This window comes from Opisthorchis viverrini (assembly GCF_000715545.1).
Source record: "Opisthorchis viverrini unplaced genomic scaffold opera_v5_179, whole genome shotgun sequence".
In the NCBI taxonomy this organism is placed as follows: domain Eukaryota; kingdom Metazoa; phylum Platyhelminthes; class Trematoda; order Opisthorchiida; family Opisthorchiidae; genus Opisthorchis; species Opisthorchis viverrini.
In genome coordinates, this window is record NW_008751828.1 from 241,510 (window position 1) to 256,996 (window position 15,487).

General features: G+C 43.9%; 1 protein-coding gene across 1 annotated transcript in view; it reads left to right on the plus strand.

Moving 5' to 3' along the window:
- The window catches only part of T265_07450 (hypothetical protein), a gene marked incomplete at both ends in the record, with an annotated part of 21,401 nt that extends 6,616 nt beyond the window's left edge, over positions 1-14,785 (plus strand). Inside the window, 5 exons of the mRNA XM_009172979.1 lie at positions 1,146-1,370; positions 3,682-3,841; positions 9,497-9,685; positions 11,041-11,394; positions 14,257-14,785. Coding sequence (XP_009171243.1) covers positions 1,146-1,370; positions 3,682-3,841; positions 9,497-9,685; positions 11,041-11,394; positions 14,257-14,453 — 1,125 coding nt within the window. The remainder of the gene's footprint in view (positions 1-1,145; positions 1,371-3,681; positions 3,842-9,496; positions 9,686-11,040; positions 11,395-14,256) is intronic.
- Positions 14,786-15,487: the final 702 nt, after the last annotated feature.

Sequence of the window (15,487 nt, forward strand, 5' to 3'; positions counted from 1 at the left end):
ATATATATATATATATATATATATATGGTTGTCCCTAACATGGGCTGCATACGCATGGTTCTCCGTCTTCAAATTCACTGCATGATTCATGAAGAAATCATAAGAGGAGCTACTCCGTCGTTGCACTCAAAATTCGCTACTCCAAATACGGTTTGTTTTCCTGAAGCTGTCATTGAGAGACTGAGTGCTGTATTTTTTCTGAGTAAAACCAACTAACCCACACATGACAGCATTTGGTACTGGTTTGACGGAGCTTTCACCGTTTGTTTATTTTAGGAAGTTTTTCATTGGTTATTTGGGTATCACTGAGTTTATTATGGTATATCCAACTGTAGTTACGATTTATTTGTGTGTACTTGCCAATTATTAATGAATATTCCGTTTGGTTTCTATGACCATGTGACTGGCTACTTCAACTTTCACTCTGACACCTGCTGTCTAGGTGAAACATGTACCGTCATGCATATAGATTGTTCACTTTTACTGAAGCGGTTTCGGATGTGTAGAGAACGCGCTTACAGAGATAGGAAGCAGGATGAGATAAAAAAAGTTGACGTGGCAAATAAAGCTAGGAAGTTATCGCCCGGTTGATTAGTAAATAAAATAAGGATCGTTCAGCTGTAGCATTCTTCAGGTGCCTGGCTGCCATACCACTTGAAGGAAGTATGAGGGCCGAGAGACTGCCAGGTTGGCCAGGCGTAGACAGCACTCAGGATGCAGAGGTTATCTGGCGATCTTGAAACGCTACCAGGCAATAGGCCCTGTTGGGAGAATTGGGCGGGGGCGTTCGAATCATCTTTTCAGTAACGGAGTAAAGGTATAATAGGATCCATTTCGATAAGCAGAGCCTTGAATCTATAACAGCCACAAACATCCGCAGCGTGATGAACGATCAGGTATACCAGATTCTTTTTCATCTGGAGGTTTGTAAAACAGTCTCTCGGTATCTAAACCGTCTCTATGACTTCTCCTTTATTGATACAGGATTTTCTTAGTGTTTAAATCAAATCATTTGCCAAACCCTCGCATGCATAAAATTTACCGCTGACGGGTGCAATTGACCTGACGTGAAAAATACAATTATTGCTAGCTTTATTCCTCCGGTATAGCCTTCTTCGGCACTCCTCCTGCCTCTGCCCCAACAGGAGTATACGGATTCCCGTTATCCGACTGATGTTCAACTCAAGTGTCTTTGGGAAAATTGCCAGTATGTTGCTCGCTGTCTGAAGAACCTCGTGTCACATTTGGATTCTCACTCGCAAGGCAAGCGTGTGGCCTGTCCAACTTGCGGCCTGCTTCTATCAAACTTTAATAAGTTCGAAGATCACTTGAAACGACAACAAATACATCTGCTCAACAAAGCTGACGAAGTGAGTTCCAAGGCAAATTACGAATATCTTATCTACTCGCCATTTTTAAGGCGACTTCCTAAAATTCATTGGAACCACTACCTGGCGAACTCACCGGCCAACGTCTGAGGGTGTTGAGAGTCGAGGTGACATTGAGAGATTCGAAAAATGAGGTTAATCGCTCCACAATAAAAGGGAATTTTGTACACCCTAAAAATAACCAGCCCCGGTCAGATAGATCAGAAGGTACTACCAAAGAGTTTAATAAAATAAAGCTTGTGGTGAAATCTTGTACAGGAAACATACAGTGGTTTACAATGATATTGTTCTTTTCATTTCCCATCCCGGTACAAAATTGATCATCTCCGTGGTTTTCCGGAAATTTCGGGATTTTTCAGTCACAATGCACATTCAGCCCGAAAAATAACATATCTCATTCGTCAGCTGGAATCTGGTAATATCAGTTCCACAGCGTTTTACTACAGCATTTCATAACGCTTGACGAATAGAGCTAACGCTCCCATGTTGTATCACACAGATTAAGCAAAAAACTTGATCAATCGATTCATAATGGCTCGCGTATTTTTAGTAGTCTTATGAGCAGTATGAATTTAATCATAATCACCTCAGACTGTACTTGCAGAAGTGCCCACTCCCACGGCGAAACGAGTTCTCTTGCATAAGATAGGCAGCTGTTGACCTGATAAAGACTGTGGAATCCAAGTGAACTAACGACACTTCTATATTTTAGGGATCTGTGGTGATCGGTAAACCCAAGTCGCACAAAACAAAATGAATTCTGCGTATATCCAACAAGGTAGTCGCAAGACTGATTTACTTATGGTGACGAGTAACAATTGAACATTTGGCAGTTCTAAGGGAATTCGATGTAACATCTGAAATAACCCTAAAATTTGACAGTCCCTTCTTTTGTTTGCTTATTTGTTGCTAGATTGCATTTGAGCGAGTCAGGGTTGTGATTACCTAGGGATGTTAGTACATGCTGGCATGCTTTTTGCCGTTATGACAAGGGACATACGAATGTTCCGCTAAAATGTTTATTATAAGCTTTGGTACTTTTACACAAAGTTTCGTCACGTCTGATGTTTATTCACCCTTGAGTTGCTTTTCACTCCTACCGGACGAATTCGATCGTCTTAGCTAAATTTTTTATTATGGAATTGTTATGTACTTCCCTGTAGCCCAACTACCTCGGTCAGACCGCAGGACGTGTAAAATTGAGCAGTCACATGTGACACGATTAGTTTGGCCCTACGGTTGAGCATATTGCATCGGCAATGTGTGTTAACTACCACCAACGACGGAGTTGGAACACGAAGTTTGATTACACAGAGATGTTTACATCATTCCTTTATCCCCTTTAACTGGAACTTGTAGCCACACCCATGTCTGTCCGATGAACCTGTTTATCATGTTGCGGCTCAGTCCGATTGGACATCTTATGCTAACTTCAGTTGAAATTTGTATTGAATAGTCCACAGGAATATCGATCAAATAGCACTTGCCGTAAATTAGAAGGCTCAATTGTCTACCGAATCATTTTGTGCCAGCACCATCTCTTTCGATTTGCCCACAGGAATGGTGATCCATGAAATTTTCATGCTGTGTTGTGAGTGTGTGAAGGCACAGAGATCGCCATGGTAGGGCAATCCTTCAAAATTACTAGAAAGTAACATCTGTTTGCGCTATCCCACAGGTGATCGTACATGTTAATACCCTCGCGAATTTGGATTCCATACTTTCGTACATTTGCCCTACGAAAGTGTCAACGTGGTACAGTGGGTGAATATAACGTCCAGTTTTTAAGCAATACACAGTCACTTAAGAGCAAACTTGACTGTAAACCCGTTCGGCTACATATGAATGTTGTCATTCCGGTTAGAACTTCTGATCACAGGTTGAGATTAAGATCAAGATTAAGTCACCCAACTCCTGGCATATGGTGAGGTAACATATAAGCCTTCCTGGATACTCCCTGCTCTCAGCGGACATCCCTATTCTGTCAGCGAGTAGGGCAACCAATTTCGCCACCTCTTTGTCAGTGTAATTGGTTTTCTTCGCGCCATCTCAATTTATGGATTTCTGTGTTTCATAGGTAAGTATCATCTGATCAGAAATACACAGCGTATATCCTTTACAGTATAGGGGACGACATGGGGATGCATGTTCTGTTTGAACTCGGATAGTTGAGACAACCGCTTCTGGCGTTCTGGTGTTTTGACCAGTATCTCATTCTCTTATCTCTCCTATTTCTGCGTTAGTGCACTTCCATCATTTCCAATGTTGTTTCCACTACTTCATTTGAAATCAGGAAGAGACCACTGCGGAATTGCATCACTCTGTCAAACCCATGAGATGTAATCGCTGTCGACGTATATTTCCCACTGAGAAGCTCCTCATTGCTCATATGCAGCGCCACGTCAATACCGTTAAGTGCCCTTTCTGTGACATGACAGTGTTCGGCAAAACAGGTGAGTGTAATTATGCGTAGCTCCTCTTGCTCTCCTGATTAGTAGCCAACCAGTTTTCCTTCTCCAAGATTTTAAGACAATGAAAATCGATCTGGTAAATTTATTTTTAGTTGTTTGATTCCATTCTTATACTTTAACGATGTTCACATTAGTACCCTGTACCACGGTTGTGTAACGGATTCTTCAGTTGTAAGTCGCGTGGGGTAGAAAGGCAGCAATCGCGCGCTGGATGCGGCAGTTCATACCAGTTTAACTTATGCACTCGTTTGCATACCATTTGGTTTTGTTGAGAGGCTCATCTTAAACCCAGCTTAATTTCTCATCTATGACGTTCTCAACTGAATGGGCTGCACCAGGCTGCCTCATGTTTCACTTGGTACCATACTCGAGATATCGCGATACATTGTATAACCGTGATACACTACTCATAAGGTCGCTCAAAACTATTCGACAGCCCACGACCGGTTTCGATCTTCTTCGGGCTCATTAGGTATGCACAACCCTCTAGTTTCCGTCGCCCTTATGTCCTACTTGAACTCGACTTATGCACTCCTTTTCACACCAATTTGGTTTTGGAGGGTGGCTCACCTGAAACCTCGTTTGTGATGTTGATCGAATCTCGGGAACTGCACCTACCTGATGAGCCCCAGAGAGGGTGAAATAGATTGTGGGCTGTCGAAGAGTTTTCAGCAGTCTTGTGGCTGATTATTACGTTTAGTTTTAAAACGCTAGTACAGCCATGTTATTCAGAGAATCCGAAAATTGTTTATCTTTTCACGTTCCTTATGGCACCTGAACGCCATGGACCGCATGAATAGGTCATTTGTGTCAGTGTCCCGAATCATAATTTTGCCCCCTCTCAAAATTTAGTGAGTGAGTAGTTCGAACTTTTGTTGTCTGAACATGTTTGAAGTATGATGATGCGAAAGCGACTTCACAGATCGGACCGTACCATCTTCCACCTTTGGGGTTCTTATGCAGTTCGTCCATTTTTTTGACACCTGAATTAGCGCACTGGTTTGTCACGGATCTACTCTTCGTTACAACGAACTCTCCAAGTCGATCCTGTTGAATACCCACTTCATTCGCTGCTATATTTTCGCACGGAGTCCTAGGTCAGTTTCATGTCGTTGTCAGCAGTCGCTCTAATACTCCCTCAAATCGATATTCAATCGTCTAAGATTTTAATTCATGAATGGTTCTCGATTCACGGCTCTCATTTAGGCTGGTAAAAAATGATAATCACTCAACTGTAACACCCTGTCGGTGCCTAGCTGACAAGCCACCCAAAGGATGCACGAAGGCTGAACTAATGGCAGGTTGCTCAAGCCTAGATAGGAGCAGCCGGAATGCTAAGGTTGATTACGAACCACGGACCTTGTGATCAGTAAGTTCGCGCCTTAACCACTGAGCTGTCACCAGCTCGACCAGTCCGCCATTCGTCGGTGTAAACGAGTTTTATTGTGCCGGAATACGCCGTGCATTTTGGAACAGGCCATTGAGGAAAAACTTTCGAAGTTGTCCGAAATTGTCTCGTACTCATACTTCCTCATATTAACGTACAGCCTCCGTCGTACTATGGCCTTGACCTTTTGTAACATGACCCAGACAGTTAGTCAGTGAGCTATAAACCATGTAACAATGATATGTCAGTTCCAGCTTCTACGTCGGGGAATGGGACAGCATGTGAGATATAACGGGACATTTGAGGTGACGGTATGATCAGTTCTTTCGGAAAACTGGGTGGCTACGCATTGAAGGTGACAGCTTTGACGCATGAATGCCACTGACTGCGTGATTGAACCATTTCTGTCAGAGTCATCAGCCTTTGGTGGGATGTATCCCGGGGTCCCCATCCAGGGAGGCGGTAGTTGTTGACATGACTGAATTTACTGGTCACTTTACATATTTCGTTGTCCATCTCTTGGTCGCTTCCATTCAGCACACCTTTGGACAAGGCTGTGCGAGGCAAATGGTCAGGTGGCACGCGAACTGTATGCACTAGCTAGTGTAAACTATGGAGCGTGATTAGTCCATCTATCATGAGGAATTCGTTCTTCCTAAATTTATTTAGCGTACCACAGCGTTGCTAATAGGATGGTCAAACATTGTCAAGTTTAATACATCCACTGGGTTTCTATTCAGTTGAGAGGTATGTTTATCGCACCAGTGCTGTGTACTATAACTTTCAAAAACAGACTGACGTCACATGGGTGTCATAAATGCTGCTGTGGCTTTCTTGATTCCAGAATTTATTTCGTTTCGAGCCAGTCCACCGGAACTTGTAAAACTTCCCAGGTATACAAATTTGTGTGCCACATCGATTGACTGGTCCGCAAACATGAAGTTTGGTTCGACCCCACCCAGGCGTGAAGCGCATACCGAACTGTGCGACAGAATGATCTATGTTCAAAGCGAGCTGTTTATTTGAAGGGTCTGACAGCAATACCATCCGCATACTTACTACCTATGAACGAAAGCTCCAGGAGCATTCCCATTCCCGAGGTTTCAGGAGTAGACAGAGGAGTTTCAATCAGCATGTCACTGGTAAAATTTAAGAGGATTGGTTAGAGAGGGAAACCTTGTGTTACACCAATGGACACGGTCAATTCAGTGGAAGCTTGCTGTATACCTGTGCGCGCCCACAGGAGTTCGCATAAAGCGCCCCAATAAGAGATTTTGATGTGAAGGAAACGCCTTTCACCCTCAGCCACCTTAACGATCGACAGAGTCAGAGGTGGCTTCCAGCTCGAGAAGAACGACTAACGCGAGAGGCTTGTCTCAAGATAAGGATGTGGTGGATGCATCCTTGGCCAGGGCTTATCCCAGCTTGATCCTCACGAGTTTTTACTTCCTGACAGTCTGTAGAACTGCGCAAAATAGTGTCAGAGGGCAACCTGGATCCCACAGGGCTCCATTGCACTGGTGTTGTCTTTGTCCAAAATGTTTTGCAACAGGGTCATCAGACTGTTCACCAGGGTATCACCATCTTTGAAATGTACGAGCTGCGTGCATTATGGCGTTAGATGAATGATATTTTGACCCAACAACAAGATCGGTCGCATTGCGTCGTAAATGTCGGTCGTTTGTCGACACCGGCCCGGCATCACAAGGTCAAGAAACAGTTTTACCATTGGATAGGTTACCACAGTGATGATATTTGATCTACTGGTAGATTTTTTTATCACATCGATTCGCTGGACTACAAACGTGAATATCAGGTTTGATCCCACGCCCTCCTGTTCTGACACTAACTTTTGCGGGCGGGCAGCGCACACCAAATTATGTAGCACAATTTTTAACGGGGATTTCTTCCCGTCAGTAAAGTCAGTTATGCTGAAAAACCGAAAAACATTGTACAGCTGTTTCATCCCTAGTGCGCATCTAACGCAACTCATTGTTTCGAACCGATGGTCTTCCGGCCACTGGTTGATCACCTAACCATTCGGTCACGATCGGCTGAACAGCAGTGCGATTAGCTCTCACTTAGGCAGGGAATGTCGCTGATCTTCCTTCGTTTACAGAAATCACACCATGTGATCATGCACTGTTTAGCTGTTCGGGTGCTTATAGATAGGACCAATTAGGACAGCACATCTTCGGTTGATAGGCGCCGCCGTTGCGACCTGCGTCCACACCTAACCATTCACGATCGGCTGAACAGCAGTGCGATTAGCTCTCACTTAGGCAGGGAATGTCGCTGATCTTCCTTCGTTTACAGAAATCACACCATGTGATCATGCACTGTTTAGCTGTTCGGGTGCTTATAGATAGGACCAATTAGGACAGCACATCTTCGGTTGATAGGCGCCGCCGTTGCGACCTGCGTCCATCGAGTCAAAATTCCCCGTATACAAAAACCGCCATTTCTGGGTGCTGGACTGAATAACACTGGTTTAACACCTCTCTCAAAATAAAGATCTATCGACACATGACGTTCCACAGCTGTACACTAACTCGTCATGGTCATCATTGACGGCAAATCCAGATAAGGTTTCTGGTGCTTCCGGTACCGTACAACTATGTCGGTTTATTCGAATAGTCTTGTGGTGAAAAGAAGAAAATCTGGCAGGTAGGACTATCTTACCAGAAACATCCGAGGTGCCTGCACCTTCAACGCTCAGTCAGGAAATCTCGATAGAAACTGATAGCGTGAACGTCACTAACATCGATTAGGCGCCTCATCGTTCAGTGTCTCCGGCCAAGCACCATGAGAGCCACGTGAGCCCTATCCTGGAAGGCGAACAGCACCCATGGCATCCAAACTTTTCTTAACATCATTCTCTTCTGCCACCTCAAGTTCTGTCTCCTTCGAACTATAGGACTTACCAATCCACAATAACCGACGGAAACTTCAACCGAAACCGAGTGTTGAATTATTTTACTATTGGAAAAAAGTGCTTCATTCTTTGTCTGTCTTAACACCTGATGAACCTTATACTCTCACTCACTCGTATCGACAGCGGAACCTTCCCATTCATCTTTTTCCCCAAGTTTTTCTGGAACTCTATCCTTTTTTCGAACTCCGCGTGACGAAAAAGCAACCACAACAACAGATCCACAGAACATGGTAGGCGTGGTGAACCGGTCACTTAGGCTTTCTTTGTTTCAAAAACGTCGCACACGAGTTTCTCTATTTTGATGCATTTTTGTTTCAGAAACTAAATATCACCTTAGATATCTGTTTCTGGTGACCAGGTTTGTCTGAAATCCAGTGAATTTCCTGTCTAATGTAGTACGCCAGTGAAACTGTTGTGGCAAACTAGAACTAGTGACCTACTTCCCTACCCCCTGTTTCCTGTCTAACTCTGGGTGGCTTCTCTCTGTGAGTTGACCTGACTGAGTTTTCGTCGCTCTTTGTCAAATGCAACTCCAGTTTCGTCTCAGTCCACAGGCCAATGTCATGTACCTCCAGGTCCTTATCTGGTGTGCTTGTCGATGATGACGATAACTAGATTCTGTGCACAATACGAAAATGGTAGACAATCCAGGTAACCTGTGTAACAATGTTCGCTTTCTCAGGAAATCGTCGGTCTGAAACAGTTACTAATAAGCGAGATGCCACATGGTTGTACTATGTGGTGTTAATTCTGGTACGCAATCAAATCTGGATGAATGGGTGTAGAACTTGTTAGTACCTCGGTTTTCATTTTGTGTACAGTCAGCCGTAGCAGTTTTCAGTCTGCACAGATCAGTACTACAGACACGGGGAAAACGGTACATAGCCTTTTTTGGATTACGGTGCGCTGGCTGAAGTTGCTACATCCCGTTGTTTTGTTACCGCAGTAGTGGTCTTAAGCGAAGCGCTGCATCGATGACTCATGGTCGTTGCATCCATCCGACTGTGGAGCAGTTGATATCCCTTTTGAAACATCGCGCTAGTCTAACAACAGGAAATTCAGAGCACATAGTGAATGCGCAGTCCACAATGACTGCAAATTGACAAATAAGGTTCGCTCCTGGAAGGTGTACTTTGTTGCAGCAGTAGGTAGGACTCTTTCATCCGGAATATTCTCTCTTATCGTGCTCGGAAAACTTGAATGTTCACTTGCTTTTCATCATTTTCTTTCGTCCTCTTGTGCTAACTGCTTTGGCCAGACAAATAAACCATCATTTGCCCCACTTGTCTGTCTCTTACTTCCCGATTGTTTTCAGCACTTGACCGACATATTTTATTCCGTCACACTACTGAAAAACCTTTTGCTTGTGACCAATGTGAGTACCGTTGTAAAACCTTGACCGCGCTCAACCGACATGTACAAATACGCCATCAGAGCAAACGGCCGCAAACAGACAAAACGGAGTTCAGTTCGCGGACATTCATCCCCGATACCGATCTTGACAGTAAGCTTTTTCAGGTCACAATTTTTGGTGGGTTACCTCCACCGTAGTTGGAACAATTTTCAGTTGTCATATAGAGTCAGATAGGTCGTACATCGCTGTGACCGTCTGTCTGTTGGCTTCTATGGTCCTGTGTTGCCCTATGTGTGGTGGATTATTGCCAGGGAACCACCTTTTTTTCACGACCTGGAGTTTCGCGGATAGCGGAAAATTGACGGATAAAAATCTTTGAAAATGCCAGATGCATACATAGTTTTGTCGTCTTTTGGCTGACACTGATGTCATGCTGTCGATGATGATGATGATGATAAAACACTGTTGAAGGCACCTTGTATAGTCGGGACAGCCATACGGAGTAGCTTTATTGGTTATGGCCAACACTTTTTTTCGGGCATACATTTGGTCAAACCTTGCGTAATTTCAGTCACACTTCTATTTTTTAAGGATAGTAGTAATGACACGAACATATGCCTAGTTTGTAGAAGTTTTCCATCGGATTTCAATCCGAGCCCTTAGCGGACCGACCCATGATCGCAATGTTGCGAAACCACAACGATAATTTAGTGAGATAGACTGGCTCCAATTATATTACGACTGTACGACTGTGTTTCTCGTCTCTAAGTATGACCATCGGGCTATCACAAAAGACTTTCACCAAATTTTAATAGTTCTGGACTAAATGAGGAAGATTTGTGGTGGGAAAAGGAGAATCTGCATACCTAAAACAAGAAGTGCACACACATCAACCGCGACTACTTAGGTTTGAATTCGCTGGTATACAACACTGGAGGTCGAAGGCTAGGGCTCGGAAAGTCGAGAAATTCCGATGAGTTTTCAGTTTGATTCGATTCCCCCAGATATGAATCGTTGTCAGCAGCTTGCACGCATTATCGCACGCAAATTGAAATGAACCATCTGGGATTCATCACTTCTTGCACGGACTCCAGTGATTCAAACCCTACTCCGGTGCGTGCTACCCATAACTGTACCGGATTCTCCAACGTTCACATCAATTACTGACGTCTGGTGTTTTGAATGAACTCTTTTTCAGGTTGGTAGCTCAAATCTGATCGCTTCTTCCCAGGTGGATATACTTCACTGATTTTAGATCTCTTTGTATTGTCTTCCGAATCAACCAACTGAACGTAACAGACTTTCCGACCAAAAATGACTTAGGTGATTCAGCCCACTAGAGTTCGGTCACGGTCGAGCTTGTTTGAAGACGATCTTTGTCCGACTATTGCGTTATTGGAGCGCTGTTCATGGTGTAAACTTCCAAAGAACGTGATTGGTTCATTTCACAAAATTTATTTTGTGGGTATTCAGTCGACATAAACTTCCTTCCCGTTCTTATTTAGACTGTGAACCTACAGTGGCTCCAGTACTCGGACCGTTGGCCGCAGCCGGTGCGCTATCGATTCTGAACCCGACTCAGTCTAATTTGTTGAGCAAACCGGCTGCGATCCAAATGAAGCCACACAATCCTAATCATTCCCTTTGCCCCAGCCCACTACCTCGAACTGGTTGGATGCGTTGCACTCAGCCTGGATGCCGCTTTAGAACACTAAAACGCACAGGCTTCATGATACATATTAGTCGAAGACATCCAGATTTGCTCAACGAATTCAATGCTTCCCTCACGAAAAATTACGATCCCGCGTCGACGGGGGCTCTCTACGCTTGTCATTTGTGTTCAGTGATAAAACGGCGAGGTTTGTTGTATATCATATTCATCATTTCTGCATCTTGGGTGTTTCTCTATCGCCATTTGCCGTGTTGCACCATTTCTTTCGTTTATGAGGAGCATTATGAAATTCCTCACACATTCTTCGTTCCACCATCAACCGAGCTTCACTGTCTGACCGGCTAAGTTTTCTGCCACTCACTCTATAACCTCACCCTGGTCTCTATGTCAACAACCGAGAAATATTTCGAGATAGCTCAGTGGTTTTGGTGCGAACTTACTGATAGCAAGATTCATTGGTTGATTGGTTCGAAACCAACTTCTACATCTCGACTTCTCCTGTCTAGTATTAGCCAACCTGTCGATATTTCAGTTCTCGTGCTTCCTTCGAGTGGGCATGGCAGTAGGCACCGAAAGGGTGTTACAGGGGGGTGTTACGATGACTCAACAACTCAGTACGGGTGGTACACGATCATCGATCTTCTCGCAAAACCACATGTTGACGACGAAGCACTTAGCAAGGCAAGTACATAATTCCGCATAAATCGGAGCCCACAGAAATGCAGGCGCTATTCAGTACAATAGCACAGGCCACACGCAGGACTCTTTAAGAGTGCTCCCTCTTGGAGAATCAACTACTAAAATGGCTTATGCAACTGTCGAATAACCCTTGGTTTTACTAGTCCGATGTCCTGAGGAAATCATGCAGTTTTGCTTTCGTTTTAAAAAGTTTTCTCGGTATCCAAGCACCTTTTAAATGCAATTCCTTTACAACAGAGAGTAGCTAATTGAAGCAGAAATGCCGATTTTTTTCCATGGCTTCTCCCGGCTTTCCAGACTATATTTCTTAGAAAGTTGCATTTAGTTGTCCTCAGGCGCTCTCAATATGCTACTTTATTACGTGGTGTACAATTTATGGTTCAGTTTTCAGGTATCGTTACTATTCCCATGGGAGAAATAGCCATGTGTGTTGATCGACCGAACAGTAGATACCCTGTTTTGGGTGAAGCAAACGTGAACCGTTCGCACGGAAGTATTCTATCTCTTTTGTATTGTCCGCAAAAATATCTGCCAAGTTCTGCTAACCGTCGAGACAACAGCTACTTCAATGATGGCATAACAGTGTGGTTATCAGCCTCACCTGCAATGTTTTCAAGTGGAGTTCACCTGTAATGAAATCTCATAATAATTGTTCTTGAATCTGATCATCCTTGTTTGTATATTGATCCTGCAGTCCGTTAGTCTGCCCTGCATACAATTCAGCGCAGTTGAAGAATACCTACAACGGCCATTCGAAATAGCTGAACTTTTACGGTTGACCAGCTCCTCCAATCTTTGCAGTATTTCGCCAATCGTACGTAGCTTTCTTGGTGGGAAGATTGCTTCAAGAAGTGCTGTGGTTGCCTGTCTCCTACGGAATACAGCTCTGGTTTGTATCAAGTGGTAGACATCAATCTAGTAGGCTTGCGATGTTCCTCTCTGTCGGGACAACGCCTCCAGTAGTTGTATTAATTAACGCCGGTTAACCGCAAAGCGGAGCCTTATGTCGGTTGTGGAAGTTGAAGAGCAGTTTAGTACCGGCGTTAGATTCTTACCCTCCATCATTATCGAAAGTACAACGCCATTCTTTTGGCTAAGATGCCAAAAAGACAGGCTTGTTCTTTGCTCATCTTCAGAAATCAAACCCGATTAGAAGCGGACTGTTTCATTCTTTTCTGACCTCACTCAACCACTCTATTCATTATCTTCGATGGTGCCGCTATTTCCCAAATTCCCCGGTGGCGGCTCCAAGTACTTTCCATCAACTGGGTGACGTTACATTGAAAATTTCGTGAGTTGAACGATGATTGCCTTTAAAGATCTAGAGATTCCATAGAATAGAGCGGTGCATTAAATAACTACACAACCGGGGATATACTGTGAAATACAGCATGTTCCACCGATCAGAACAACTCAACAAGTCCGCTCTGTCGGCGTTGTAAGGCGCACAACTCTGTGAAATATATTAACCCCGAGGCTGTTTTTTCAATAACATGGAATCAGAGTTACCAATAAGGCTGAATTCGCTGTGTGCATCTTAGCTAACAGTGGTCAAAAAGTCATACCCCGACCTTCGGTAAAGTCTACTTTCCGCTTGTCGTTATATCTGACACCGTGCTTTATGGAGGAGGTCTTCAGTGCAGCTATGTGCTTGACTTAGATCCCGCATTTCCGGATTTGGTATTCTCAGAAATTTTTGGTTTTCTACTTCCTGATATTAGCCAGCTGACACCGGACTCACCCATCGTGTAAGCCATTGTTTTCATATGGATGTTGTTACCAAGAGACTATCACGATGAAAGGGTAAGTTTGGTGGCTTCTCGTCAGAGTGACCGCACGCATAATCATGTTGCATAACGAACGCTTCTGCATACACCCCACGGGAACGACCTTTTTTGAGGAGTTTCTCCTAAGGGCATTACGTAACATATTAGTCGCAAAAGTCGTAAACACGATTCATCTGTTCCTTCTGAATGTCCGACGTTCTGCTCATTAAAACGGATTCGCTTGTTATGTGAAGCACGTTAGGGAGATACAGTTGATCAGTCGAACCTCGGTTTCACTACTGACTTCAGTTAGACTTCGCTCATTACCGCCAAGGTTCTTTTTAACTTCTGGCGGTTGTTTCAAGTTCTGATGGTCGAGTTTTCTATAGGTTTTCTCTCTCTAGTCCCTACCGTTGGAAACCATTAATTTTAATCCAGCGTGTTGCCGCAGCCGCTGATTGCACTTTCGGATTGCAGTGTGCTTATGCAGACTCAATGTTTTGTGTTATATTTGTTGCGCAGGTTGTAACCTATAAAAGGTGGATGTGACGCTTATCTTTACACTCCACTGGTGTTTTTCCTAGGTTTTGATCTTTCTCGGCATCTCATGCGAGACCACAATTTAGCTCGTCCCTCTGGTCACATGCGCTTCACCTATGCGGTTTCCGACGATGGTTACTATCGACTTCAGCTCACTCGACTGGATACAGTGCCTGTAGCCGCTGCTTTACTCGGTGAAACTGTAGTGAACAAGTTGTTGTCGACTTCTGCTACCAGCTGACACAGGTGGTCCTGTTTTGGGCGCTTGGCAGTTTCCATTCGTTCCACACGGTTCTTTCTAGCTACCCATCTATTCGAGTAGCTTTTTTCTGTTGTCGACTCCATTTCTGTAGTTGCCTCATTTAACGCGACACTCACTTGTCTGCACAAAGCCGCACATGTCATTAGGTGAATACTCCCCCGGTTTTACTTTCACGGTTAGTGTGAACAACCTGAGATAATTTCATTCAATTGTGCTTCTGCGTGCATGTTTCATCATTATGCATGTTGTTATTCCATCATTCTTGTGAAAACGATTTGGCTTGAGAATACAGCCTGTTTTCAATATCGGGGTCAGACTTGTTCGTTGACACGAAACGGGTCAGTCGGGTTAATATAGGAGAATAACCACTGAAGTACTCTGAATAGATGTATATCGCGCCCTGCGGTGGAGTGGAAGAAAGTGGGTCGTCATTGCCGAAAACGGATTTCCTATGCACCTTTTGTAATCGTGTAATGATGCGCCGTCAACAAGGGTTGTCACGAAAAAGCCTACGTATCTCTAACTGCGTGGTGTCTTTTCCATACCTGATACCTATTTCCACAGACTATCCGATTAATCTTTCTCATGCGTAATTCTCACTGTAAGAGACCACCCTGTTCCTAATCTCCCCTGGTACTTTTGTACCGCTCTACACATGGATACGAAAACTTGTGTGAGTTCATTGCAGTGTAACACCTCAGTTCTCCCAGATTGCAAAAACAGACTTGAAACACCAACAGGTCGTTTTTTTGTAGGAACCCCTGTTTTCAGCTAAACTGCCGGGTTTCTCTACTAACTATGCCATACTAACTGCTGAGGTAATTCTAACTTTGGTGGTATCGTGAAGCGGTGAACATAAGATTAGGTCAAAAATAATCCGAACTGCAATGCGATGTTATGATTTTCGACAGAATATTTATCTACACCTTCCCAGAAGTAACATGTTTCCTCGTTTTTCTGTAATTCTGCAGTTGTAGGTGTTGTTAAAATCGGTTGTTTATAGTTATCTAGGG